General features: G+C 39.8%; 2 protein-coding genes across 6 annotated transcripts; one reads left to right on the top strand and one right to left on the bottom strand.

Moving 5' to 3' along the window:
* Nucleotides 1-1,301: 1,301 nt before the first annotated feature.
* On the top strand, nucleotides 1,302-19,163 carry LOC103456290 (uncharacterized). 5 transcript variants are annotated; one of them, XR_003768957.2, is made up of 13 exons: nucleotides 1,302-1,543; nucleotides 2,021-2,247; nucleotides 2,385-2,436; nucleotides 9,589-10,103; nucleotides 11,473-11,506; nucleotides 11,986-12,686; nucleotides 12,772-12,820; nucleotides 12,892-13,017; nucleotides 14,394-14,498; nucleotides 14,631-14,722; nucleotides 14,813-14,966; nucleotides 16,864-17,242; nucleotides 18,857-19,163. XR_003768957.2 is itself a non-coding variant. In XM_029094054.2 (12 exons), exons 2-12 carry the CDS (start codon nucleotides 2,117-2,119, stop codon nucleotides 17,128-17,130), a joined length of 2,226 nt encoding a protein of 741 aa, XP_028949887.2. In that variant the 5' UTR covers nucleotides 1,302-1,543; nucleotides 2,021-2,116; the 3' UTR covers nucleotides 17,131-17,532. The 5 variants fall into 5 exon arrangements, 2 of the variants coding, with proteins under 2 accessions (XP_028949887.2, XP_028949889.2); XM_029094054.2 differs by lacking the exon at nucleotides 18,857-19,163 and having other exon boundaries at nucleotides 16,864-17,532; XR_003768959.2 differs by lacking the exon at nucleotides 18,857-19,163 and having other exon boundaries at nucleotides 1,317-1,543; nucleotides 14,631-14,670; nucleotides 16,864-17,381.
* On the bottom strand, nucleotides 19,161-20,251 carry LOC103400283 (protein DOG1-like 4). Its single transcript, XM_008338935.4, has one exon. It carries the CDS (start codon nucleotides 20,210-20,212, stop codon nucleotides 19,358-19,360), a length of 855 nt encoding a protein of 284 aa, XP_008337157.3. The 5' UTR covers nucleotides 20,213-20,251; the 3' UTR covers nucleotides 19,161-19,357.
* Between the last annotated feature and the right edge of the window lie 4,957 nt (nucleotides 20,252-25,208).

Here is a 25,208-nt window from a genome sequence, read left to right as displayed (position 1 = left end):
GCTCATTGTTAATTAAAAATCTATGAAATTACCAGCTTAACTTTATAATTAAAACATAACATGAAAAATAAATATGGAGCAAAAATGTAATTTTACACAACCAAATTTTGTTTTTTTCTTTTCAAAACCTCATCTACATGTAATCTTAACATATCTCTAATTAAAAAATATATATTTCTCACTCCCATATTCTCTATCGCTCTCTTCCTCTCTCCTTCTATTTCAAAAACAAAAATAAAAAATTTTATCACACACTTTGTGTGTGCCCATATGCTAGTAACTTTTAAGATAATTTGATCGTCTAATCAATCGTTGAAAATAAACTTGTAACCTATTTTCAAGATAGAAAATGATTTTGACTTTTGTTTCTCTTATACTTTGATTTTTCTTTGATTTGTAATACAAGCCAATACTTGATGATCCAAATATGTGCGATGCAAGCTTTATGTTTATGGTTAAGAATCAAACCGCGTATACTTGACTCTTTAAATATTACACCATTTAGCTCATTATACTCAACTAACCTACTAGTAGAGGGTTATTTTCGATTTAGTTTGATCGATTCTCAATTCATAAAGAGGAGCATGAGGGCGAGTAAGGAGGCATGGTAGTGTATCGTTGATTGTTTGTGTGTTTTGAGCCTTTGACACTCGAGAGAGAAAATTTGATCGAGGTAAGGATAAGCCAAATTCACATGTCAACAACATTTTACCAAGGACGACAAATCTTACATAATTAGAACAGATAGGCCAATCAACTAATAAATTTAAGGAATTTATTACTAATGCACCAATACTATATTTTCTTTGATGCTCCACAAGATCAAAAATCTAGATTCACCTTTATAGGTGTCATTTAAGTAAATCCACAATTTGATTAAATTTAAGACATTTAGTTTTATAAATTTATGAAAATAAAAATTATGTTGTTGTTCACACTCGAAAAAAGTCATTGTGTATTCTAAACTTATATATTCATGAATAAAATATATTTATAAAGACTGCACAATGATTGTTTTAGAATGCAAATAACATATTTTAATGAAAAATATTAAACCAAATGAAAATTATGCAAGACAATGTTGCGAGCACAAAATTAAAAAAAAAAAAATATTGTGAGTCAAGCTAGGAACCTGACATGCAAAAGTGAATACTTTTAACGAATTACACCACAAACTCTTACAAAAAATGCAAGAGTAAACTTTAAAGAATTCAGTAACAAAAATAAAAATACAGGGACTAAAATGAAATATGATGACAAATTTAGGGGTACTTGTTGGAATTAACTGAAGGGCGCATAACAACTTTACTGGATTTGGTAGCAACAATTTCTAAATTAAATTGGCAAAAAGGAAAAATTAATTCGGTCCTCTCCCAACTGCACCCGCACCGCAGCACCCCGGACTCCACTCGTCACCTCCTATCTCAGCCGCTCAGTCCATTCCACCCTCCATTTTCCCAATTTCTCGGTCCCTCGCTCCGCCTACTTGTGCTTTGTCTGATGGTTGTGCTGCTACCGGAAGATTAGAGGGAGAAGGCAAAGCGTGAGAATACCAAACCCTCCCGCTCTTTCGTTATTTTTTAATTTTGGTTTGAAGTTCTGTTTGTAGCGGTGCCTGTTTAAGTTAACTTCTGGATGTTTGTTTCCTAAGTATGGTTGATTTCTGATTATTTTTGGTGTAATTAGCAAATACGGTGAACTAATTAGCCCAAGAGATTAACAATAAGCAAATGTGGTGAACTAATTAGCCCAAAAGATTAACAATAAGCAAATGTGGCAAAATAATTAGTCCAAGAGATTAATAATAAGCAAATGTGTTGCACGAATTAGAAACTGCGGTTACACACTGACGCACCAGTATCTGGGCGGTTGAAGCGCTTGAATCCCTCCGCGTGATATGGTTATATGTTGTTATTCTTTTATCTCTCTCACATCTCAAACCTAGCATAGTTTGCTTTTGCCATTAAACTCTAAATTTTGAAGCTTTTCTTGTGCTTGATTTGCGTGTTGATATTCGTAGCTGTAGAGTTGTTCTGATGCGCCACAAGTGTTATTCAACCAGTAACTTATGGGAATTAAGTACCTGAACTGAAGTGGAGAGAAGGTGCACCCAAAAATGGCTATTACTTCTTGTGGTTCAAATGGTAATCATATTAAAATTGATGGTGCTGGTTCGTCTGATGAGCTTGACTATCTTCCATTGATACAACGGCGCAATTTGTTACTCGTTGGAAAGCAAAATTTGAAGTGAGCTCCTTGTTTCCATTATATATGTATATCTGTATGCACATATTATCACATGCATACATTTTTTGATGTTCATTTGAAGTATGTCAGTAATATTCTAAAGTTAATGATGGAAGCTTCGTCTTTGGGGTTTACAGGTCCCTCATTGGTGTTACGGTTAAAGAAGAAGATAAGCTCTCCAAGTCACAAGTAATTTGTTAATCTCAACATTTTAGTTCCACTGTTTATTTTCTTATTATCATAGTTAGTGGTATTATATTGTGATGATTGATTTGAGCTCAAAGCATTGAAGAGGTGAATGCTTCAAGCCTTGTCTTATAACGCTCAGTAATATGATTCCAAATTCCTTCTCTTTTGAAATTTTACAGTAGTGTCATAAGCATTTAATGATAAGATATAGCTAGGCAATAACAAATGGCCCTGCTCTTGACATTGAACTGGTCTATAATCATTGGCGTAAACAGTTTGTAGTTGATTATCCTTTTAGTCGTTAATTTAGTGTTTGATTGATTATTGTCTTTGATCCATGAAGATACAGAATGCTTGTGCCCATTTGTGTCATCTTCGAATAATAGAGATGATGGGTTGATGCATTATATTTTCTTCTTATGAAAATTGTATCTTGCAGCTGAAACTAATGATCCATATAAGGAAACAAATGAAGGACATATACTTGAAGAATCTATGGATTCAATATTGAATTTCTGACAATTTAATTATCGTTTTAACATTGAAGAATATGGATATTGGAAGTCTATTTGGGCATCTGAAATTCAGAAAAGTATTGAATTTTATATGAAGGGTCTTAGGATGTAATGTTAGGTCATAGAAGTTATGGAGTTATCATGCGTATGTGCGAAATTATTTGGTCAAAAATCACAAACTCTTTGTGAGTGCAAGGCCAATATTGAGAAGGTGTTGCTTATATGCAATGTATGGGCTTCTGGATTTTAATAAGTTCTAAGATTCATATAGCCGATCCCACTCAGTGACTTGGATTTTCCAAGTCTCCAACCGAGAAGTTTTCCTCACTCGGAAAATTAAGGAAACACTACCCCAACCTACATGCTCCACTCAGAAAGCTTCAACATACAAGCTTCAACAAAAGAAAATTCAAAGAACTTAGCGAAGAAGGCTTTGGTGTATTTAACACAATACGTTGAAATGAAGGAAAGCTTATTTATTGATATCCCCGATAAGCTACAAATATGTACATATACATGAGTCAAAATAAACACACAAGAGGGAGCCTTCACAAAGGTTGCTTAGGAGAAGTCTCAGCAGTCGGTAGAGCCCCAGAAAGAGAAGGCACCGGAGGGGGATCATTTGGAGCCTCAGTACTGGACAGAACCCTAGAAGGAGGAGGCATCAGAGGTTGATCATTTGGAGCTTCATTACGCGGTACAGCCCCAGAAGACGAAGGCAATAAATGCCTTTGGAACAAACCCACAAATCTCTGATGATCAAGTAAAACCTGACCATCAGTTTCCTTCATCTGGTCAAGCTTCCTCTTCATGTTTGTAGCATAGTCATGTGCGAGCCGGTGCAACTGTTTATTCTCATGCTTGAGCCCTCTAATCTCCTGTTTGAGACTCATCACTTCAGCCGCCAATGATTCAACTTGGCTGGTTCGAGCAAATAGGCGTTGGGCCATATTAGACACAGAACCTGCACACTGAACACTGAGAGCCAGCGAATCCTTAACAGCTAACTCATCAGACCGTTTGGAAAGTAGTCTGTTATCTTTGGGAGTGAGAAGGTTCCTGGCCACCACCGCAGCGGTCATATCATTCTTCATCACGGAATCCCCAACGGTAAGAGGACCAGTAGGGGAGACGAAGGATGGGCGCCATATGTTGTCTGGAGAAGGCGGGGCTGCCTTTTCAACAAGGTTCAAGTCAAAACGACGGTCGGAGGGGCCAGACATTTTCAAAGGTGTTGAAGAGAGAAGAGGTCGGACAAATCAAGATCTTAGAAGTGCAAGAATGAAGCTTCTACTGGTGGAGATTCAAGTGTGCTTTGGAACTTAATGCCAGCCCGTATAAAAATCTGCACTCGACGGAGCTTCAGAAATCGAAGAGGCGCCTGCTCAGAAATCGAAGAGGCGTTTGCTTTCTCAAAAGCTGGGCTGCTTAGAGATCACGAGGGTTGATCTCAGAAATCGAAGAGGTGTTTGCTTTCTCAAAAGTTGGGCTGCTCAAAGACCTCGAAGGCTGATCTCAGAAATCGAAGAGGCGCTCGCTTTCTCAAAAGCTGGGCTCCCCAGAGATCACGAGGGCCGATCTCAGAAATCGAAGAGGCACCTACTTTTCCAGCCTTGTCAGCACCTGTCACACGCACACTCAGCTTTGCGGAAATTATGGGCATTCTGTCGAAGACTTCTGGGGAAGTAGAAAACACATGAATCTTACTGTTCAATCACCCACTTCCCACACGCAACAATAGCTCATGGGTACCACAGATAACTTTGCCAAAGTTCTCTGCCAAAGTTGAGCACGTGAAGCTTGCAGCTCCCACTACATCGCTCTGACCAAGAAGGGTAAAAGAATAGCAAAGAAACAGCACTAACAAAGTTTAGACCCATAAATTTTGAAGGTCTAGCTACCATATTATTACCCACAAGGGTAAAGGAGTACCACTGCTGGATAATTGGAAAGTCCCTGTGTGTCAACCTCTGTGCTTCGTGGCAAGGTAGACTAGCAAACATGCCCAACCTTTACTCACATTCGAGAAAACACTCCCAATAAGATTGCTTGCTCCAAAATCGAAGAGGCACCGTCCTCCGAATCTCGAGAGCCAGACTCCCAACATGACTACTTTCTTAAAAATCGAAGAGAGGGTAAAGGAACAGTACCATTGCTGGATAATTGGAAAGTCCCTGTGTGTCAACCTCTGTGCTTCGTGGCAAGGTAGACTAGCAAACATGCCCAACCTTTACTCACATTCGAGAAAATACTCCCAACAAGATTGCTTGCTCCAAAATCGAAGAGGCACCGCCCTCCGAATCTCGAGAGCCAGACTCCCAACATGATTACTTTCTCAAAAATCGAAGAGACACTGCTCCCCGAATCTTCGAGAGCCAGACCCCCAGCATGATTGCTTTCTCAAAAATCGATGAGGCATCATTCTCCGAATCAATCGAAGAGGCGCTCGCTTTCTCAAAAGCTGGGCTGCTTAGAGACCACGAGGGCCGATCTCAGAAATCGAAGAGGCACCTACTTTTCTAGCCTTGTCAGCACCTGTCACACGCACACTCAGCTTTGCAGAAATTATGGGCATTCTGTCGAAGACTTCTGGTGAAGTAGAAAGCACATGAATCTTACTGTTCAATCACCCACTTCCCACACGCAACAATAGCTCATGGGTACCACAGATAACTTTGCCAAAGTTCTCTGCCAAAGTTGAGCACGTGAAGCTTGCAACTCCCACTACATCGCTCTGACCAAGAAAGGTAAAAGAATAGCAAAGAAACAGCACTAACAAAGTTTAGACACATAAATTTTGAAGGTCTAGCTACCATATTATTACCCACAAGGGTAAAGGAACAGTACCATTGCTGGATAATTGGAAAGTCCCTGTTTGTCAACCTATGTGCTTCGTGGCAAGGTAGACTAGCAAACATGCCCAACCTTTACTCACATTCGAGAAAACACTCCCAACAAGATTGCTTGCTCCAAAATCGAAGAGACACCGTCCTCCGAATCTCGAGAGCCAGACTCCCAACATGACTACTTTCTCAAAATCGAAGAGAGGGTAAAGGAACAGTACCATTGCTGGATAATTGGAAAGTCCCTGTGTGTCAACCTTTGTGCTTCGTGGCAAGGTAGACTAGCAAACATACCCAACCTTTACTCACATTCGAGACAACACTCCCAACAGATTGCTTGCTCCAAAATCGAAGAGGCACCGCCCTCCGAATCTCGAGAGCCAAACCCCCAACATGATTACTTTCTCAAAAATCGAAGAGACACTGCTCTCCGAATCTCGAGAGCCAGACCCCCAGCATGATTGCTTTCTCAAAAATCGAAGAGGCATCGTTCTCCGAATCTCGAGAGCCAGATACCACATACCACTTTTTCAAAGTGCTCTGACAGAGTTAAAACATGTGAAACTGGCAGCTCCCACTACCGTGCTATGACCAAGCAGGGTAAAGGAATAGCATTACTACTTCTTAGGGAGACTCCTATATATGTCGACCTCCATCCCCAACAGACAGGCAGACCTGCAAAAATGCTCAACCCTTCATCATATCTGAGAGGGCACTCCCAACGAAGCCTTTCGAAATATTCAGCTTTCCTTCCCCCTGATAATACCTCTGCAAACAAGCTATACTAGAGCAAGAATATCTCATATCATCAGGGTTAAAAGCAAGAGTATCCCATATCATGCTTTTTCCCTGTCTTTTCCTTTGGCCTTGTTTTTACCTGCAAGACAAGGAGAAAGAGAGCAATCAGTCAGCACTTGGAATCAAGCTTCCAGCCAGGAACTGACTGCCTGGAACCCCTTACCTGATTACTTACCTGGCATTGCTCTCGAGTACTCATCTTCAACATCTTATATTTCCAGGGAAGATTCCGCATCTGCTTGAGGAACAGATAGGGCAAGTGCGAAGGATACAAGGAAGCATGTGGAGACAAGCGTAACAGCACACGTGCCGATACATCCATTACTCTGTCAAAAGCAAAAGTATCCCATATCAGCAGGGTGGAACGTACTCTAGATTTGATGGACTTGTTTTGACCCTCAAATTCTTCAGTCGGCCTTATACTCTGGAGGAAACCAGAAAACCCTCCAGCTCAGTTCAAGAATAAGCCTGTGGAAAGTTACTTCTTCAAAAGCAAAAGTATCTCATATCATCTCTTCTCATTTTTCTTCTCTTTATCCTTCATGCTGCTGCAAGATGGGGAGAAGGTGAACAATCAGTCGGAGCTCTGATTGCTTACCTTGTCTGTCACCTCTTTCAGCAGACCCCCTAGCTCGGCGACTTGGGGGACTCCTACTACATGGTTTGTATCGCGCTTGACCAAGCCTGAAACTACAAGTAAGCTTCAAGTGAAATTGATACATTACCTTGTGCATCTCCACCAGTTAAAGATACCACCCCTGGATGGAGGAAGAGTACTTCCAGAGAAGATGCCACATCTACCTATGAGACAGATAAGGCAAGTCAAGACGACACCACACTCCGATACTTAGAAGTTTCGTGATTACGAGATCATTCTCCCATAATATTTCCTAATGTCATTTGTACTAAATCATTCACTTGTACTCACTAAAGGAGAGCTTGAACCTATGTACTTGTGTAAACCCTTCACAATTAATGAGAACTCTTCTATTCCGTGGACGTAGCCAATCTGGGTGAACCACGTACATCTTGTGTTTGCTTTCCTATCTCTATCCATTTATATACTTATCCACGCTAATGACCGGAGCAATCTAGCGAAGATCACAAAAAGCGACCGTTTTCGCTACCTAGGATCTATCTTGCAAGAGAACAGAGAATTAGATGGAGATCTCAACCATAGAATACGAGCTGGATGGATGAAGTGTAAGAATGCATCCGGCGTGTTGTGTGACCGTCGTTGGCCACTGAAGCTCAAGGAAAAATTTTATAGGACGGCAATAAGGCCAGCGATGTTGTATGACACAGAATGTTGGGCAGTGAAGCATCAACACGTACACAAAATGGGTGTAGCGGAGATGAGGATGCTTCGTGGGATGTGTGGGCACACGAGAAAGGATAAGATTGGGAATGAGGATATCCGAGGTAAAGTAGGAGTAGCCGAAATTGTAGGAAAGATGAGAGAAAATCGGCTCCGGTGATTTGGACATGTGCAAAGAAGGCCGAATGACGCTCCGGTTCGAAGATGTGACTACGGGACAGAGGTTCAGGGCCGAAGGGGTAGAGGAAGACCTAGGAAAACTTTGGAAGAGACTCTAAGAAAAGACTTAGAGTACTTGGATCTAACGGAGGACATGACACAAAACCGAGCGCAATAGCGTTCTAGGATTCATATAGCCGACCCCACTTAGTGGGAAAAGGCTTTGTTGTTGTTGTTTTTGTCTTCACTGGAAAAGTTTACAAAGTCTCTGCACATGTGGAGAAAAGTATATTTGCATTTATATAACATAGAGGAGGTACTAGATTTTAGAAAATTGCTTGATTGGATGGGGTAGAGGTTTAGTTATCGTTATGTTTGTTTATCCACCTTTTCCATATATTTCATTTCATTGCCGATGTTCGAACAAGATGAGAATCCAGTTAGAATGTCGTGTAACATAGCAATGTTATTTGTCTTGTAAAGATTTGAATGTAGCTAGAAGTATACGCAAGACACTGGATAGATTCATGAAAATAAGAGTTTTTGTCGATTTGACATGAGAAGATAAGTGATTCGAAATTAGAATGTACCTAAAACACTGGAAGTATGGGTGAGACACTATAGATGGTCCACAAATCAAAGTGGACCATTCTCATGTTTATGAAAACTATGCTTAAATTGTTAGGTTTTTCCAGCCCATGATAAGTTGTCCTAAGTTTTTAAGGAATTATCGTTTTAGAGGATTAAATTGTTTTCCCAATTGGAATTGTTTACCCAATTGGAGTAGGATTCATAACTAGATTCCAATTAGGATTAATAATCCTTATTGAAGAAGACCTTTATTGTGTCTATATAAAGGGGCTATTGTACTAGTTTTTATTTGAAGGGAGCAAAACAATAAATTGTATACCACGTGAGAGAATATTGTAAAGTGTGTGCGAGAGAAAAGAAAAGAGATAGTGTATTTCTTGTTCTTGTTCTTTTAGGTTTTTTGTCAAGTTGTAGTTCTAGAGATTTGGCAAGATTATTGGTTGTATTCATTATTGATATAGTGAAAGATTGTTGTTGTTGTCCCGTGGACGTAGGCACATATTGCCGCCGAACCATGTAAATTCTCGGTGTTATTTATCTTGGTTATTTGTTTTCGATTTTCGGAGTTTGTTCTATTTTTCCCATTCTTAAACGTGATATTCTCAACATAAATGTTTGAAGAGAAAAACTCAACTGACATAACTTTGTGAGGCATTTTCCTGGGAAGAGTTTTTGTATATTTTACTTATATATTTATTTGACGTTTTAGCAATGTGCTTTAGGCTGAAGATAGGGTCAAATTACAGCTTGAATATCGATGAGACTGGCTGAAATAGGAAGCAGTTTGCCTGGAAAAGATGATTGGAAATAATTTCAGTGCAAGCAGTTTGAGTTGGCACCTATTTTTTGTCATACCTGATGTTTGTTCTTACCTCTGCCATTTTCTTTTCTTTTTTGGCATGGTTAATAGAATGTGCTTGTTTTGTAGGATGTTTCGTCTTTTCCTTCTGTCAGAGAAGTTGGAGTTGAATTATTGGAAGAAGTAAAAAATCAGTATTCTATAATTTCTAGTGGAGCTACATCTGAACTCTTAAGCTGTAAAACTGTGGCAGATCCCTCACTTGATCAGCATTTACAACATGACTCTTGCAGCCAAAATGTGGAAATGCCTGGGGATAGTGACTACACTGGGACAAAAGTAAATACTTTTGTTTCTTCAGAGAAGATCGTCTGTACTGATTCTAATATTAATGTTGCTCAACTAGAAAAAACTGATGCCAATGTTTCCAGTCTACCTGAAAGTCCGTCACTATTAGAAGTTCATGCCAAAGGAAAGGTTGCTTACTCTGGCAGCTTCTTTTGTTCATCTGGAGGTGGTATGAATGGCTTTGCTGGTTCTTCTGTGTTAGCAGTTCAAATGAAAAGTGAGATCTCTGATCACTCTACTTATGATCACCTGGACCACATTTCCCTCAAAGAGCGACAAAAGATGCTGCAATCAAGGTGCCATTTCCTCCTTGATGATTTTATGACTTGGCACAATTTTGCTTTTCAAAATTAATTTCCTCACACAATCACACGCAAGTTGCAGACCTCAAAACTTCGTACAAAATTCACTGCATTTTGATGAACAATAAAAAATTAACTTTTGACTCTTTGACTAGTAAAAGTTGACTTCTGCAAGTTACGGGTGTTAGGAAATGACACGTGCCAACACCTGAGAGGCCAAATAAGTAAATTAAGTCTTCTTTTAATCAAATCAAATTAAATTGAAGAGAATCTAATCAAGGACATATGAAAATAAGGGATTCCTCTTCAGTGAGATAATATTAAAAGGCCCATTTCTTAAGGTTAGAGTTTGGAAGAAAGCTTTCTGTGCTAAAGACCTGTAAAATGGTAGTTCAATCAAAAGTTTGATGTTAAGAAAGAAAAAATGGAGGCATAGTCCATTGAGCTGAAAGCCTGAATGTTTTGCTCAACCAACGGTTGGGCAAAACCAAACCCTTCAACTATGTTCTGTCGTGATCTTTCATCATGAGGGTATGTGGGAAGATTTGAGAATTTAATTTTAAAGTTAAGCGACATTATAAATGGTTATTTGTGATTTTTTTTTTTGCATTGGCTAGTGGTCATGCAGTCTGACAAATTTTAAAGGAGAGAATTTTCTCGATGGAAAGAAACATTGTTTCATTAATGTAACTAGAATTTTAAAGCTTGTTAAATGAAGAAACAAGTTAGTAAGTCAAAGGAGCAAAAATTGTGGCAAATGCGGGTACAATGACAGTTGAAGGAAAACAGAATTCCAATTCAACAGGCAAAAACTGCTGCATGTGACAAGTATGTGTGTACGCCATGCGTCAAATTGGGAGATATGCATGCATCAACAATTTAGTGAAATATTTTGTTAGAATAAATAGTCACCAGTTCAAGAGTTGGACATTTTGATTTATGCAGGTAATGGGTCTGACAGAAAATACACGTGCCACATGCCTCATCAAAATGATTCGTGTGTAGAACTGAGTGGCCAAATTATCATAAATTCTTTTAATCAATTGAATCAAATCAAATTGAAGGTCATTAAACTCAATGGCAAAGCCTCACACCCAAGTGCCAATTCTTTCACCTTCACTGTTGAAAGAATGTGTTCTCCACCCTTGATTGAAACTCAACTTTGGAGATCTTATAAAAAAATTATTCTTGTAAAAAAGTATATCTTCTAAGTACAAATTTTATTTGTTCAGGTTTTTTTTGTATATTGAATTTCAGTTTGTGAAATTTATAAACATCCCTGAATGTATTTATGTAATTCATATTGCTGTAAAGGGATAAATTCTTAGGTTTTTTTAGTTATTTTATTTATGGCATTTTGCAGGAAACTCTTCGGGTTTGAAAAAGCACTTATTGAGGTAATATTTTTATCCTTATGTTTATTTTTTAGAATTATATGTGTGCATTAATTATTGAGAAGCTTGTGGCTACTGTTGAGCTCAGAAGTAGGGTTTATGAAAAAAATCATGTTAATAGACAATGTCATATCTTACTATACTGTGTTCCCTCAAAGATTTACGAAATGGTACCTGGATGGGAACGATTGACAAGTGAGATAAAGTCGGAATTGTTCCATTGACAATCAGAACTCGTTGCTTTGCTTTCTATTTCTTAAAGTTGACCCGTGGGGTTTTCCTTTTTCACGAGAAATAAAATTTAGTTAAAAAATAATAAAAACACAGCACAAGACTCGGTGAACTTGAGGTCCACAATTAATATGGCTTAACTCATAAAAAACAAATATTACTTTGAAGACTTGCTTTGAAATAAAAATTGGATATGATATACTTGAATTTCTTCTGATTATTGAAGTATCTTCTAACATTGTATAATACAGGATATTCCAGGGCCACTGTCAAAGGACCTTATGCAACAGCTTGCTTGTAAAGGACAGGCAGATACTAGTAGTGCCGGTGGAGAAGCTTTAGTGGCTACCAGTTCACTTCATGACAATTCAGGAAGAAATAGTTCAGTTGTTTGTAGAACTTCTATGATTAGTTCACCTCATAATGTCATTGTTGAAGCATTTTCTACAACCTATCAATATTCAGTTAATTCCAATAAGTCCAATTATGGTGGAAAAGGTTCTGAAAGTGATAAGAAATGCTCATCTGAGAGAATGCCTCCTAATGCCACGGAGTTAAGTTCATGTGGGGGACAGGACTATCTGCCTACATGCACAAGTAGAAGGCATTGTTCAACCCCGTCAACATCTGTTAAAGTAAAGGATGAACCTTGGGATGACGGTGTCTTCCAAAATCAGGACCGAAATGCTGGGGGTAAGTTCTCCTTTGACATACTGCCCGTAAAGAATGAACCAAGAGTTTTCAATGAAATTAATGAAGATGAGGTTGACCATATGCGGCTGCGTGATCGGTTGAATCTGTTGGCATCTGGTTATGGCTCTGAATTGAACATATCTAGGAGTCATGGATGTTTTGTTAAAGTTGTGCCTTCTGCCAAGTATAGCCCTATTGCCTCAGAATCTGCTAAGCCAATAAACGTCATTCGTCCACGAAAAAGGAAAAAGACTGCCACGTATGTTGTTATGTTTATGTAGGTCATTTTCCACATAGTTTTATGTCCACTTTTCTTAAGGATATAGGTGTGAAATGAACTGCAGGGATTCCGTTGAAACGGCGTTGGAGGAAGATGCTCCAGGACTACTGCAGGTACTCCATGTTTCTCACAGTTGCATTTTCAGTACCATTTGGATGAAGACTCCTAAAATGATAAATGGCAGGTATTAGTTGAAAAGGGGGTGCTGGTTAATGAAATCAGGCTTTACGGCGAGATTGAGAGTGATGAAGCCCTAGAGGAATCCTTATGTGAAGACAACTTTGCGGAGCTTGAAGCTGTAATATCAAAGGTTGGCACAATTCTTGTATTATGAGGTTTCCCTCGTCTTAGCCTTGTTACAACAATTTTATGTATTGTTCTTGCAGCTTCCTTGTAGCATAACCTTCAATCATTCCGGGCTCATTGTTAAGATTAATATTAAAAACATTTACCCCATCACGGTTTGTGATTTTGTTCGCGGGGGGAGGGGGTGGGGGGGTGGGTGTATTTTGGTATTCTTTTCAAATTCCTAGTGTTCCCCATAGGATCTAGTGCGAACCTCCTATTGGCCAATATTGCTGCTTTTATTTAGTACACAACAGATGTGCTACTGCAATTGTGAATTATCTATAAGGAAACTGCCAGGGGTACATTTCTTGAAGAACAATATTTAATTCTTGATTAACTAATGACGAAGTGAGGGCTTATTTAATAATTTTAACGTATGAAAAGGGGTTCATTTGGACACATTGTTCTATAAAGCAATTGAAAAGAAAACTTGTGGTTGCTTGTGAGAATGATGAGAATTTTTTTAAAACCATCTTGTGGTTGCTTGTGGCAAGTGCCTTCGCCCATGAGCGGTAGGTCTCGGGTTCGAGACTTGGGAGCAGCCTCTCCATAAATGGGGATAAGGCTAGCCGACATTCACCTCTCCCAGACCCTGCGTAAAGCGGGAGCCTTGTGCACTGGGTACGACCTTTTTTTTTTTCATCTTGTTACACTTTTTAAGAACTTCTCCTCCTTGTTTGGTTGTTATGAAGCGATTGTCTTGGTAGAAGAGATGCTTCAGAAAAGAGGGCAGTGGGTAGGCTTTCCCTTCTCTGTTGTACCGTGTGTAAAGAGTGGGGGAATTTGACAGATCATGTTTTTCTCCACTGTTGGTGGAAGGGAATTTGGATGGTTTGCATTATTCCAAAAGGGGTTTACTCTTTTTGTGTGAAAGGTTTGCACGTTCTTGGCCATTTTCTTGGGTTGTTTGGGTGCACAGGAATAGGAAAATTTCTGAAGATAGGCTCAGATTTTGGTTTTCATTATTGGCCTCCATGTCAACAGAGTTAAAGGATAGCTCCCCTCAATTTTTGTAAGATTAGGAAGCTGCTGTATGCCAAATAATTGGGAGTAGGGTTCATGTGGGTAGTGGAAATTGTTTTATATTTGCTTCCTGTTTGTTGTTTGCTTTTTTAGTGCATTTGTGGTCCACTGCTATGAAATCTTATTGAGTAATAATATGTTCGTTGCTTCTTAAAATTATAGATAGTGAATATTCTGTATGAGTTTCTGTTTTGGATAACGTATTATCGGCCAACTTTTGGTAGTTAACCATCTGTATTTGAATTGCCTTGCACAGTTAAATGTGGTACACCATCGCATTAATGTCTTTCTAATGTGCATCTTCATTTTGGACAGCTTTTCTCACAGCGTCAGCCGTTTTTTAAGTTTGCTCCGATACGATGCACCAAGGGCTCAAGAGTTACTTATTGCTTGGCTTGTCTAATTTCACTTGTGGAGCAGGTAATAGGTTTCTTATGATTAGTTCGTCAGCATGATAACAGGCTAATTATTTCAGTTAACGTTTCCCTATATCTGCCTGCAAGACTTTTATCTTTTTGTTTACAATAAATCCCATTTCATTTTATTATACAGAGCCGTTATCTGCAGTTCAGAAATTGGCCGGTTGAATGGGGTTGGTGCCGAGACCTTCAGTCATTTATATTTGTCTTTGCTAAACATAATAGGTGTGCATGAGTTGCATATTTTTCTTAAGGTTGGTTTATCCTCTCAACTTGAACTGGAGGATTTGACATTTGATTATCACTTGACTGCAGAATTGTGCTGGAACGACCCGAATATGGATATGCGACATACTTCTTTGAGCTATTAGATTCTTTACCAATTGAATGGCAAATCAAGCGCCTGGTGACTGCAATGAAGCTTACCAGCTGTAGCAGGATTTCACTAATTGAGGACAAAGCATTATCGGTAATGATTTTAAAACATTTATGAGATGATTGCTGGTATAAATGTGTCAAACAATGAAGACAGTTGTTTAATGAACTCACAACTTTGATCTATCATTAATTTACGAGTAGACTGCCAAACTGCCCCGTAGATTTGTAGATCACTTCAGTTTACCTCCTAAATTTGTAGGTCACAATTTTTATCTATCATGATCATAATAACTACCCCTGGTTTCAAGGGTTAGGGATTCCAAGTCAAAACGGTTCTGTAGGTTATTCCGTTATCCTTTCATCCTTGAATATGCAATTTGGTGAAAGGAAGTATCTTCAATTTTCAATAATTACCTTAGATTTTGCTCGTGGGAGGGTTAGCATGCGATTTGGTTCAGAGGGGAAAGCCCTCTCTTTATTTTCTTCTTAATGGCGCGTGATGCGCACATATGGATTGGAGAGCGTGAACCAATTGTTCTTGCCCTGTCAGGGGGCCAATCTTTGTTAGGCATAGCTGTGATGCGACGGATGAGGAGATGGATTATTTGTCGGAGAATGCCAACTCGGTTTGGGTTTTCTGGGTAGGGAGTGATTCAAACCATAATCATTATTCCTGCTGTGCTGGAAACCTACATCCAGCCTGTGGTTTGTGTTGGAATAACAGCTCAAAACTAGCTGTGGAAATGTAGGATTTGGAATTGCTGCTCGAACATCGGGGATAATGCTCGAGCGTCCAGAGGGAAATCATGTTACAGCAGTGTTTACACTCAAGCGTTCAGAGTAGTTTTTTGAGATACTGTAGTGCAGGCTTGAGTGTGTTGTTGGTTTTCAGACTGCTGTTGTTTGACACATTTGCTGTGTCCCTTTTGCACCAATCTCCTGGTTGGAGTAGGAATCTAAGACGTTGACAAATTGGTCAAAGGGTTATTATGAGCCTTAAATAGGGTTCTTCAAGTTTTTTAGCCTCCTTATGTGATCATCATTCAGATTTTGATAGTTTTCTCACTCTAGGGTACAACTTTTGAGAGGGAAATCTGAGTGAGTTTGAGTGTTTGCGAGTTTTATGGGGTTGGAAGAGGCTATTTCCTAATCATTGTGAGCTTGTTTCTTTATTGGTGGATAGTGATTCCCCCCCAGGAACATAACCCAGTTTGGGGTGGAACCATGTTAATAAAGTTACGTTGATTCATTGTTTTATCTGCATCTTCCTCTCAAATTAGTGTTTGTGGTCTTAGAATTGGAATTTGAGTCCAAATGTCTAATGGTCGGGCTGTGTTACCACTCAGAACTTTTATTTTACTTTAATAGTTTCTTTTTAGAGGTCGCACTTGGTGCGATGGCAAGTGCCTTCGCCCATGAGCGGTAGGTCTCGGGTTCGAGACTTGGGAGCAGCCTCTCCATAAAATGGGGGTAAGGCTAGCCGACATTCACCTCTCCCAGACCCTGCGTAAAGCGGGAGCCTTGTGCACTGGGTACGACCTTTAATAGTTTCTTTTTATCTGAGAAATATTTGAGGGAGCTGTTATTGGCACTCCAAAAATGTTATCTTGCACTCTCTGTTTATTTTCTCCCGTGTGCTTTCATAAAGGAGTGCAAGAGGACTTTTTTGGAGTGCCAAGAACAGTTCCCATTTTATATATTTATAGATTTTTATGCTTAAGAATAACGTGCTATTGTTGAGATATCCAAATTGGAAGGCCTCTGTATTGTAGTGATGTGTTATACACACACACACTCGCTTTTTGGCCAACTTTGTATTTTGTCTTTTGTTGCCATTCTTTGTGGGCAATTTGTAATCAGTTGGATTCAGCTTTAAGCATGGCTTATCTGGATGCATAGACGGTTTTGGCATTTTGTATTATCATTCTAGAGGGTAATATATCTGATTTGGTTCTAACCGTATCTTTTTCCTGGATTGACCGGTTAAGGTTGGAGATGACTTGACCGAAGGCGATGCCCAGGTGCTAATGGAATATGGTTGGGAACCCAATACTGGTTTGGGAACCATGCTCAAGTACCGTGGCAGAGTTGTTCACGACAGAAGAAATGAAACTGATAGCTCGGAGTGGAGATCAAAAATAGGGAAGTTGCTGATCGATGGCTATAATGGTGGGACTCTGATTACAAACAACATCCCAAAGAAGGTTCTAGAATACATAGATGCTCAAGGACCAGAAATCAAGTTAGAGCTCTAAACTCAGTTATGCTGAACTTGTAGAAATATTTCACCTCTCCCAGACCCTGAATATAGCGGGAGCCTTGTGCACTGGGTACGACCTTTTTGAGGTCCTGCAAAAGGTCGTTAAGGTTAGGTTATCTCTTTTATTTTCGTCTTTTTTTTTGGTTCTGGAAGTTAGGTTTTATGTCCTAGCAGCTATATAGACATGGTTTATTAGAAAAGAAAGACCGGATTATTATTATTTCTGTTTAGTGATACTTTTTGATACATGGTGAGGCCAACTTCATTGCTTTGGTAGAGCTTTCCGGGGGTCACCTTTCACTGATTCTTAGAGGTGTGCTATTTCCTATCCTTTTTGTATCTATCGGGAATGAACTTTAACTGGCTTGTGGGTGTAATACAAAGGCATTTCTTTGTATTTAAAGAGTGCACAGGTGAGGCGACGATTTGAGAAAGCTCAGTTTCTCGTTTCTTGACCTTTTTACACTCTTTGCAGTGCCCTGATTTGGTAACTGTTTCCCAAATTCCTTCTTTGATCTGATCTAGTTTAGGTGGAGAATCCAGATTGTTCCTTCTTATGTGCTGTGCTTTGGATGGCAGAGCCAGCATGCAGAGGGGCCCTGGTGGATCTGGAAAGCCTTTACACTACCGAACCCAGTCTGTTGTCTAAGGTTCCGATTTCTCAATCCCCGACGCAGGCTGCTACGAGCTTCACAGAGAAGCTTTTGAGTGATCATTGTTTTGGAAATCCTCAAAATTTTGCTGGTGCCGGATGGGTGGTTAAATTTTGAGTGATCAGTACGTGACAGAGTTTTTAGAAAGGATCAAAATGTCAAAAATATCCTAACGATTTGTAAGTAACAGAGAGATTTTAGAGCTGATCCTGTGTTGCCGGCCTTTTGGGTTCAAAGGAAAAAGCTATAAAGCGTTTCGATTATTTGAAATTGTGCTGCTGTCTGTGGAATGGTGCCTTTATCGTGTTGGTTGGACTTCCAAATGATTTCAGGTCATGAATATGCCCGGAAATTGTTTGATATTCATAGTTACGGTCCACTATCTCACTCTTAACCACTCCAATATTGTTTTAACTTACTGTCTATTGCTAGGTGTTGTGTTTTACACAAAAGGTCTCGGTGTTGATAAATTGAAACATCTATATACTGTATTTTATTTTCTTAGCTCCCCGATGTAGGATTTATATTCAACAAAAACTACTATTGATTTATAACAATGGCTCCCTCTCTCTGTGTTGCCGCAGAAATCCAACATTTATCGAAGTTTCAACCACCACCTCTTGCTCTTGCTAGGGGTAGGCAGCAGCCTGCTACTCCCTCCCTTCTTTACCCATTCCCACTTTTCCTCCCCTATCATCTCCTCTGCCCCTTCCCCCTCACAGCGTCCCACCCCCTCTTTGGTCTCAATTACCTCCCTAAGCTTGTCTCAGTTTTGGGATTCATGCTCTTTATTCGGCATTTTTCGCCTGCTTTTTGTCATTTAACTTTCCTTCCTCCCTCCTCCTTGGTGTGATATTCCATGCCCACCTCATCGCGTGCTCGGATTTATGGGTTCCAATTAGAAATTGAATTTTAGATCCACATACCTCACCTCCCCTCCATAACTGGCATATGCCGAATCCCCATCAAGGCCAAGTGTCCTATGGCCTCCGCCACATTAAGAGTATTTTGCATACCACTTAGCCTCACTTTTTATCTATAAGATGCTTTGTTTGTATATATTTGCAGGGGTTCGTGAGGGAGCTTAGATCATGTCTACTTTCTCGGTTCAGAGTTTGGCTTCCTCTGAGGATGCGGCGGCGGCAATTTGGTTTATGCTGCTTGAGATTATGGTTTTTGTTGTTGTTTGTTTTTGCAGTCTTTAGACCTAAGTATGTGTGGCCCTTTGGTTGTATCTTGGGTTGCAGCTCTCCTTTTGCTTCTGCCTTTTACTGTACAGTATTTTTGGACATCGTACTAGTTTTTAATGTAAGTAATCTTGTTTGACAAAAAAAAAAAAAAAAGCAAGCTTTATAACAAGGTACACTTGCTTAAAGTGGCGTCATTAGTTGTCATTAAAACCTTGCCCAGAGTAAACCGAGTGGGGAAGACCTCGAGCGTAGAGTAGTCTCACTCCAAATTCATAAGCTAGTACACTATTACGCCCGACACGATACTTACGTACTGAGGCCTCGCCTAAAAACTCGTTATTAATTTAGACCGACGGGATCGATGCATGAGATGAAATGATCATGGTTGAGAAGATTGGGCACGGGTGGTGGCGTCTTTCTTTTTTCCCCAGTCATGAAGCCTCAAGTGCAACTCAGCAGCAGCAATCAAGAAATGGACTGCCTGGATTGGAGTCAGAATGTGAGTGATAGCTTTCAGCGTCCTCAGCCGTAGATTATCAGCCCTATGCAGAACCTCCTCCAAACCTTCCTCCTTGGATGCCAGAGCGTATTCCACTCGGGGGTCCTCCTCCGCAACCGGATCATCACCACCGTTACCGGCATCCATCAACTCCGTAATGACGTGGGACAAGCCGACCAAGGAGGAGTCAGCGACGGCCTCCTGCCGTTTGGCCATCTTCTCGCTGATGTCCCTCTCTTCCTTAACAGTCCTCTGCTGCATCTGGTCCACTTGCGTGAGCTGATGTGACGACAAATCCGCCAAGTCACCCTTACTACCGCTACTACAAAAGCCTCGGATAAACTCCGCGACTCGAACCTCGAGTTGCAATCCCGACTTTGAGTGGAAGAGATGAAAAGCCATGCTTGGTCTCCAGCCGCCAATCCAAAGGAAGGCGTCCTCGAGGGAGCTCAGCCAAGAAGGCGACAGCATCCCAAGGACGTCTTGCTTAACCCATCTCGACTTGACCTCGTAGTAATGCTCGTAGTGCTTCACCACGCGCTCCACCAGTGTTCCTAAACTTCTACTGCTAGTATTAATAGCAGCAGTGGTTGTAGGATTAGTAGCGGCGGAGGTGGTGTTATTTTTGGCGGCAGTAATGAGGTCGTGGAGGTGCTGGTTTTGTTCAGCAAGCCAGCACTCAAAGAACCTGTGGAAGCTCTCTCGCTCAACTTCTAAAATGTTGGTGTTTGCCATGGTTGTCGACGACGACGACGACTACTACTAACTAATACGATACACACTAGCTAGTGCTTTTATACACACACACACACACACGGACAAAACCCAGATTCCCAGGTTATATCTATTGTTATCATATGAGAAAAGATCGAAGGTGAAGATATTTTAGGATTGGCAAAGGCGGTCTTGTCCTTTTGCTTCAAAGAAAGCCAATAAAGCATAATTCAATTCAGTGCGGCAAAAGACACGCTCAGAGACTCAGATAGCCAGCCATATATGCAAAATGCAATGCACCAGATGCGCTGAAACTGAAACTACCCCCCATTTCCTGTGCGCGCTTTCACAAACAAGAAACAAGTTGAATTAGAACAACGAACTGAACTGACTACTTGCGTTGCGCTCGTAGTACGGCTGCTTGCAAGCGCAACGTGAATTATTACAACGGACTGAACTGATCTTATTTAGCTAAGGTGTGTTTTATAATGATTGTTTTTAGTTTTTATGTTGGATTTTTGCTAATTTGGATGAAACCCTAACGATTTCTTTTTGCTGTCAGTTTTGGTTGCTCAATTAATAAATCTGAGATTTGCTAGCACCTGTGACGCTGCTGTTACATTTTAGGTACGTTTTCTGTCCTCCTGTTTTTTTCCAGTTTGGAGATGCATTGATAATTGTTGGATTAAAATGGACTTGTATTTTTAGGGAAGAAATGAGATGAGTCGTTGAATTTTGGAAAACTTTGTCTTTCTGCCCAATTATAAAAGTTTGGGTAAGTTACGATTAACCTTATCAGATTTGAGATCGATTTCAATTTCATACATTTACTTATCATTTTATTTCACTGTTATACATCCGTTAGAAAATTTATTAAGTAAACTGTTAACTGTGGCTGCCAAATTTGTAGCACGTGGCAAAAAAAATATTTTATACATTTAAAATATTATAATAATTTACCTTATTAAAAACAAACAACCAAACCCACAAACCCATCCCACCGGCGACCCACCACCCTCTCCTCCACTCTCTTCACCTCCCCTCCCATCCAAAAACCCACCGCAACCATCCCACCCCACCCCCACCTCCCCCGTAACCCCCCCCCCACCCCACCCCAGAAATAAGTACTCCCAGATCCATTATTGTAAAGAAACATCGAGGAATCAAACCACACGAGGAGTCAGATTGACGTGAATTAGAGAGTTCCGAATAGGAAGGTGAGGATTCTCTGATTGAGCTCCACCATGGCCAGTTAGGTCAACAGAATGGGTCGCCATGGCCTGCAGCAACGACGGGTTTTCTACGTCTTTTCGATTCTTCCGTGCCCTGTAGCAACGTCGCGATCGAGTTGCTTTGGGAGGATTGGGTAGTGGGGTGGAAGATTTCTGTGCATCTTGGGCATGAGTTTTGTGCCGCCAATCCAAAGGAAGGCGTCCTCGAGGGAGCTCAGCCAAGAAGGCGACAGCATTCCGAGGACGTCCTGCTTATCCCATCTCGACTAGACCTCGTAGTAATGCTCGTAATGCTTCACCACACGCTCCACCAGTTTTCCTAAACTTGTACTGCTAGTATTAATAGCAGCAGTGGTTGTTGCAGGATTAGTAGCGGCGGTAGTGGTGGCGGTGGTGTTATTTCTTGCGGCAATAGTGAGGTCGTGGAGGTGCTGGTTTTGTTCATCAAGCCAGCACTCAAAGAACCTGTGGAAGCTCTCGCGCTCTGCGTCTAGAATGTTGGTGTTTGCCATGGCTGACTACTACTGCTGCCACTACTGACTAATACGATGCACATTAGCTAGTGCTTATATACAAATGGACAAAGCCCAGATTCCCAGGTTTGGTTTATTATACAAATGGATGAGAGATTTTTCAGTGTGACCGTCACATGAGGTGGTACATCATATGTTTCTATATAAATATTGAGATATGTGTGTTAAAATGTTAATAACTTAAAAATAAAAAAAATTTATCACTTACATAAAAACACGTGGTGTACTATCTGTGTTTTCTGTCGCAACTAAGAATTTCTCCGAAAGGACAAAGTCCAGATTCCCAGGTCTGGTTTATTATACAAATGGACAAAGCTTTAGATTCCCAGGTCTAGTTTATTATACAAATGGACGAGAGATTCTTCAATGTGCCCGTTACATGAGATGGTATATCATGTGTTTCTATATAAATAATGAGATATGTGTGTTAAAAAGTTAATAACTTAATAATTAAAAAATTTCATCACTTACTTAAAACACGTGATATTATCCGTGTTTTCTGTCACAACTAAAAATATGAGATATGTGTGTTAAAAAGTTAATAACTTAATAATTAAAAAATTTCATCACTTACTTAAAACACGTGATATTATCCGTGTTTTCTGTCATAACTAAAAATTTCTTTACTAAAATTCCCAGGTCTGGTTTATTATACAAACGGACAAAGTCCAGATTCCCAGGTCTGGTTTATTATACAAATGGACAAAGCCCAGAGTCCCAGGTCTGGTTTACTTAATTCATACATACATGCCAAAACAATGAGATGGGAGAAAAAGAGTTCGGTTGCCTTGCATTAATTACAACTCATCCATATTTCTTGTTTCTTCCCAAATCTGGGATGGGAAGGGTTTATCATTTATCTTTTGATCGTAAACAATATCAAAGTCTCTAAGATTGGTAGCACACGGTGCCCTTCGAGACTTACTCTATCTTCCTTGTAGGTCACTTCGTACGTCTATCCTTGACAAAGCATCATTGTGAAGGTCACTTCACTACTATACACATTGAACCGATGTTGTGCATCAACAAAATCAGTTTAAATAGTGAGAAATGTGATTCGAATTTAGGAGCTGGAGTATATAGTGACATGCCAATATAATTGCGCCTGCGTCTGTTGAGATATATGGATTAAATTCCTGAAACAAACAACCAGAAAATGTAAACTAGAGAAAATAAAATCCTTGGTCCTTTGAAAAGGATAGAAACCTACTTACACTTCTTGGTACCATATGAGAAAAGATTGAACTGTCAAACATTAAATGAAGGGAAAGATATTTGTGGATTGGCGGTCTGTCCTTTTGCTTCAAAGAAAGGCAATAAAGAACAATTCAGTTCAGTGCAGCAAACGAGAAGCTCAGAGACTCAGATAGCCAGCCATATATGCAAAATGCAATGCATCAGCAAGGTATTAAATATCGATAATATCGAAAATATCGGTAGTCTGAAAACACAAAAATATCGATAGAAACATCGGCATAATATCGATATCGATAAAAATTACATGGAAACCACGGAAGTTGTAAGAAAAACTTGGAAATTTTTATTGAAACTTTACAGGATGTTTATTTAGTCAATTATCTATTAGTTTATCACAAAAAATTGGAAGGAAATGCATTGCATGATGGATTTAACATTATCAAGTTGATTATATAGCGAGCTGACAAACATTGTGAGTGTAAAAAATATTTAGTAATTAATTAAAGAAGTTTAAACACACCAATTGGGGCTTATTGCGGCAAGTTTTTTAGATATGACCTCGCATCAAGTCGTCTTTTGTGTTAATTTGTAATCTTAACTGGTTTTGTTGTGTTGTGTCAATTAGTTAAATTAAGCGGTACATCCAATTGGGGCTTATAAACATTTTAATTCTCCTTAAAAATCTAAGGGCATTTAATCAGGATTTTAAGTGATTCTTTAAAGTTTAAGGGGTATTCGATCATGATTTTTAAGAAATTCATACATTCCAAATGTATTCATTTAGAAATTGATTCGAAAAGATTTTTAAAAAGTTGGGAAACTCGAAAAAAATAGAAATATTTCACATAATATTTTAAACATTCTCAAATCGCTCCCTGAAAATTTGAGGGAATTCACTTAAAATTTTACATAAAAGTTTTAAAAATTATTAAACTTCATCAAAATTCATAAATTTTTAAATCTATTATAATCCTTTAAAATCTGAATGGAGTAAAAAAATTCAAATCTAAACCTAATATGAAACAATCACTAAATTACATAGAATTTCTAAACCAAATCTAACAATGATCAATTACAATTCTAATACGATGTTGTAATTACTTGGAGTTTTTTAGGGCAATATAAGTAGATGATTTGGGGGCCTGAAACTTGCTTAAATCCCTAAATTGCCAATTGAAACGAGAAAGAAGAGAAGACAGAGAGAACGAGTCAACGATCCCTCATCCTCCTCATTACCCTCCTCTCCCTCTTCGCAATCTCCGCCCCTGCAAAACCCTCTTCGTTTCCTCCTACTCCTTCTCTCCCTCCGCCGCCTCCCCTCCTCCTCTTCCTCCTCTGGCTTCGTCACCATCGTCACCGAGATCAACCAGATCCTACCCGAGACCCCCTTTCTTTCTTCTTCTCTTTCTTTCCTTCTCTGCACACTCTCTTCTCTCTCGAAACCCTCTCATCACTCTCACTCTTTCTCCTGTGATTACCCTAGTACACGGCACCCACACCATCGTTCCGTAGACGGCATCACCATCAAAACCTCGTCTTTCTCTATCTTCCTCTTGTCTCTACAAGATCGACGAAACCCAGAAACCTCCGGCGAGTTTTCTTCATTTTCTCCGATTAGGTAAGCTTGGGTGTGTGTTATGGAACGAGATCAGGTCGGGGGAAAACTCACCCAACTCCGACTAACCCGTGACTGTTGAGGAGCTTTCCGAACACCTTCGGCTATTTCACGGCGAACCAAGGGTATAAACTTACTCCTCTCTCTTTCCTCTTCACGTTGGTAATTAGATCGGAGTCTAAGGTTTGCGTTTGTAATCGGCCGGAGCTGTAGAAGCTCCGGCGTTCTTCTCCGAGTAGCACAGTTCCAAAATATCGCGATAGTTTCAGAAATATCGCGATATTTTGACGAAAACCCGTTGGATACCTATTAAAATATCGGTACCCTGAAAAACCGATAATATCGGCGAAATATCGCCGATATTATCGGCATTTTGTTCCTTGGCCGAAACTGAAATTGAAACTGAAACTATTGGCTATTTACTGTAGGCGCCTTCACAA

The sequence above is a fragment of the Malus domestica genome, chromosome 15, assembly GCF_042453785.1.
Source record: "Malus domestica chromosome 15, GDT2T_hap1".
In the NCBI taxonomy this organism is placed as follows: domain Eukaryota; kingdom Viridiplantae; phylum Streptophyta; class Magnoliopsida; order Rosales; family Rosaceae; genus Malus; species Malus domestica.
Note: the sequence above shows the minus strand (reverse complement) of the source record. Positions and strands in the feature narration are given on the sequence as shown.

What these genes read in the sequence shown, in the direction of transcription:
- LOC103456290 (XM_029094054.2), top strand. Translation starts at nt 2,117, where the DNA reads ATGGCTATTACTTCTTGTGGTTCAAATGGTAATCATATTAAAATTGAT. An exon ending in GTTGGAAAGCAAAATTTGAA is followed by an intron (nt 2,248 to 2,384) that starts GTGAGCTCCTTG and finishes TGGGGTTTACAG; the next exon opens with GTCCCTCATTGGTGTTACGG. An exon ending in TTGAAGCTGTAATATCAAAG is followed by an intron (nt 13,018 to 14,393) that starts GTTGGCACAATT and finishes CATTTTGGACAG; the next exon opens with CTTTTCTCACAGCGTCAGCC.
- LOC103400283 (XM_008338935.4), bottom strand. Translation starts at nt 20,212, where the DNA reads ATGGCAAACACCAACATTTTAGAAGTTGAGCGAGAGAGCTTCCACAGG.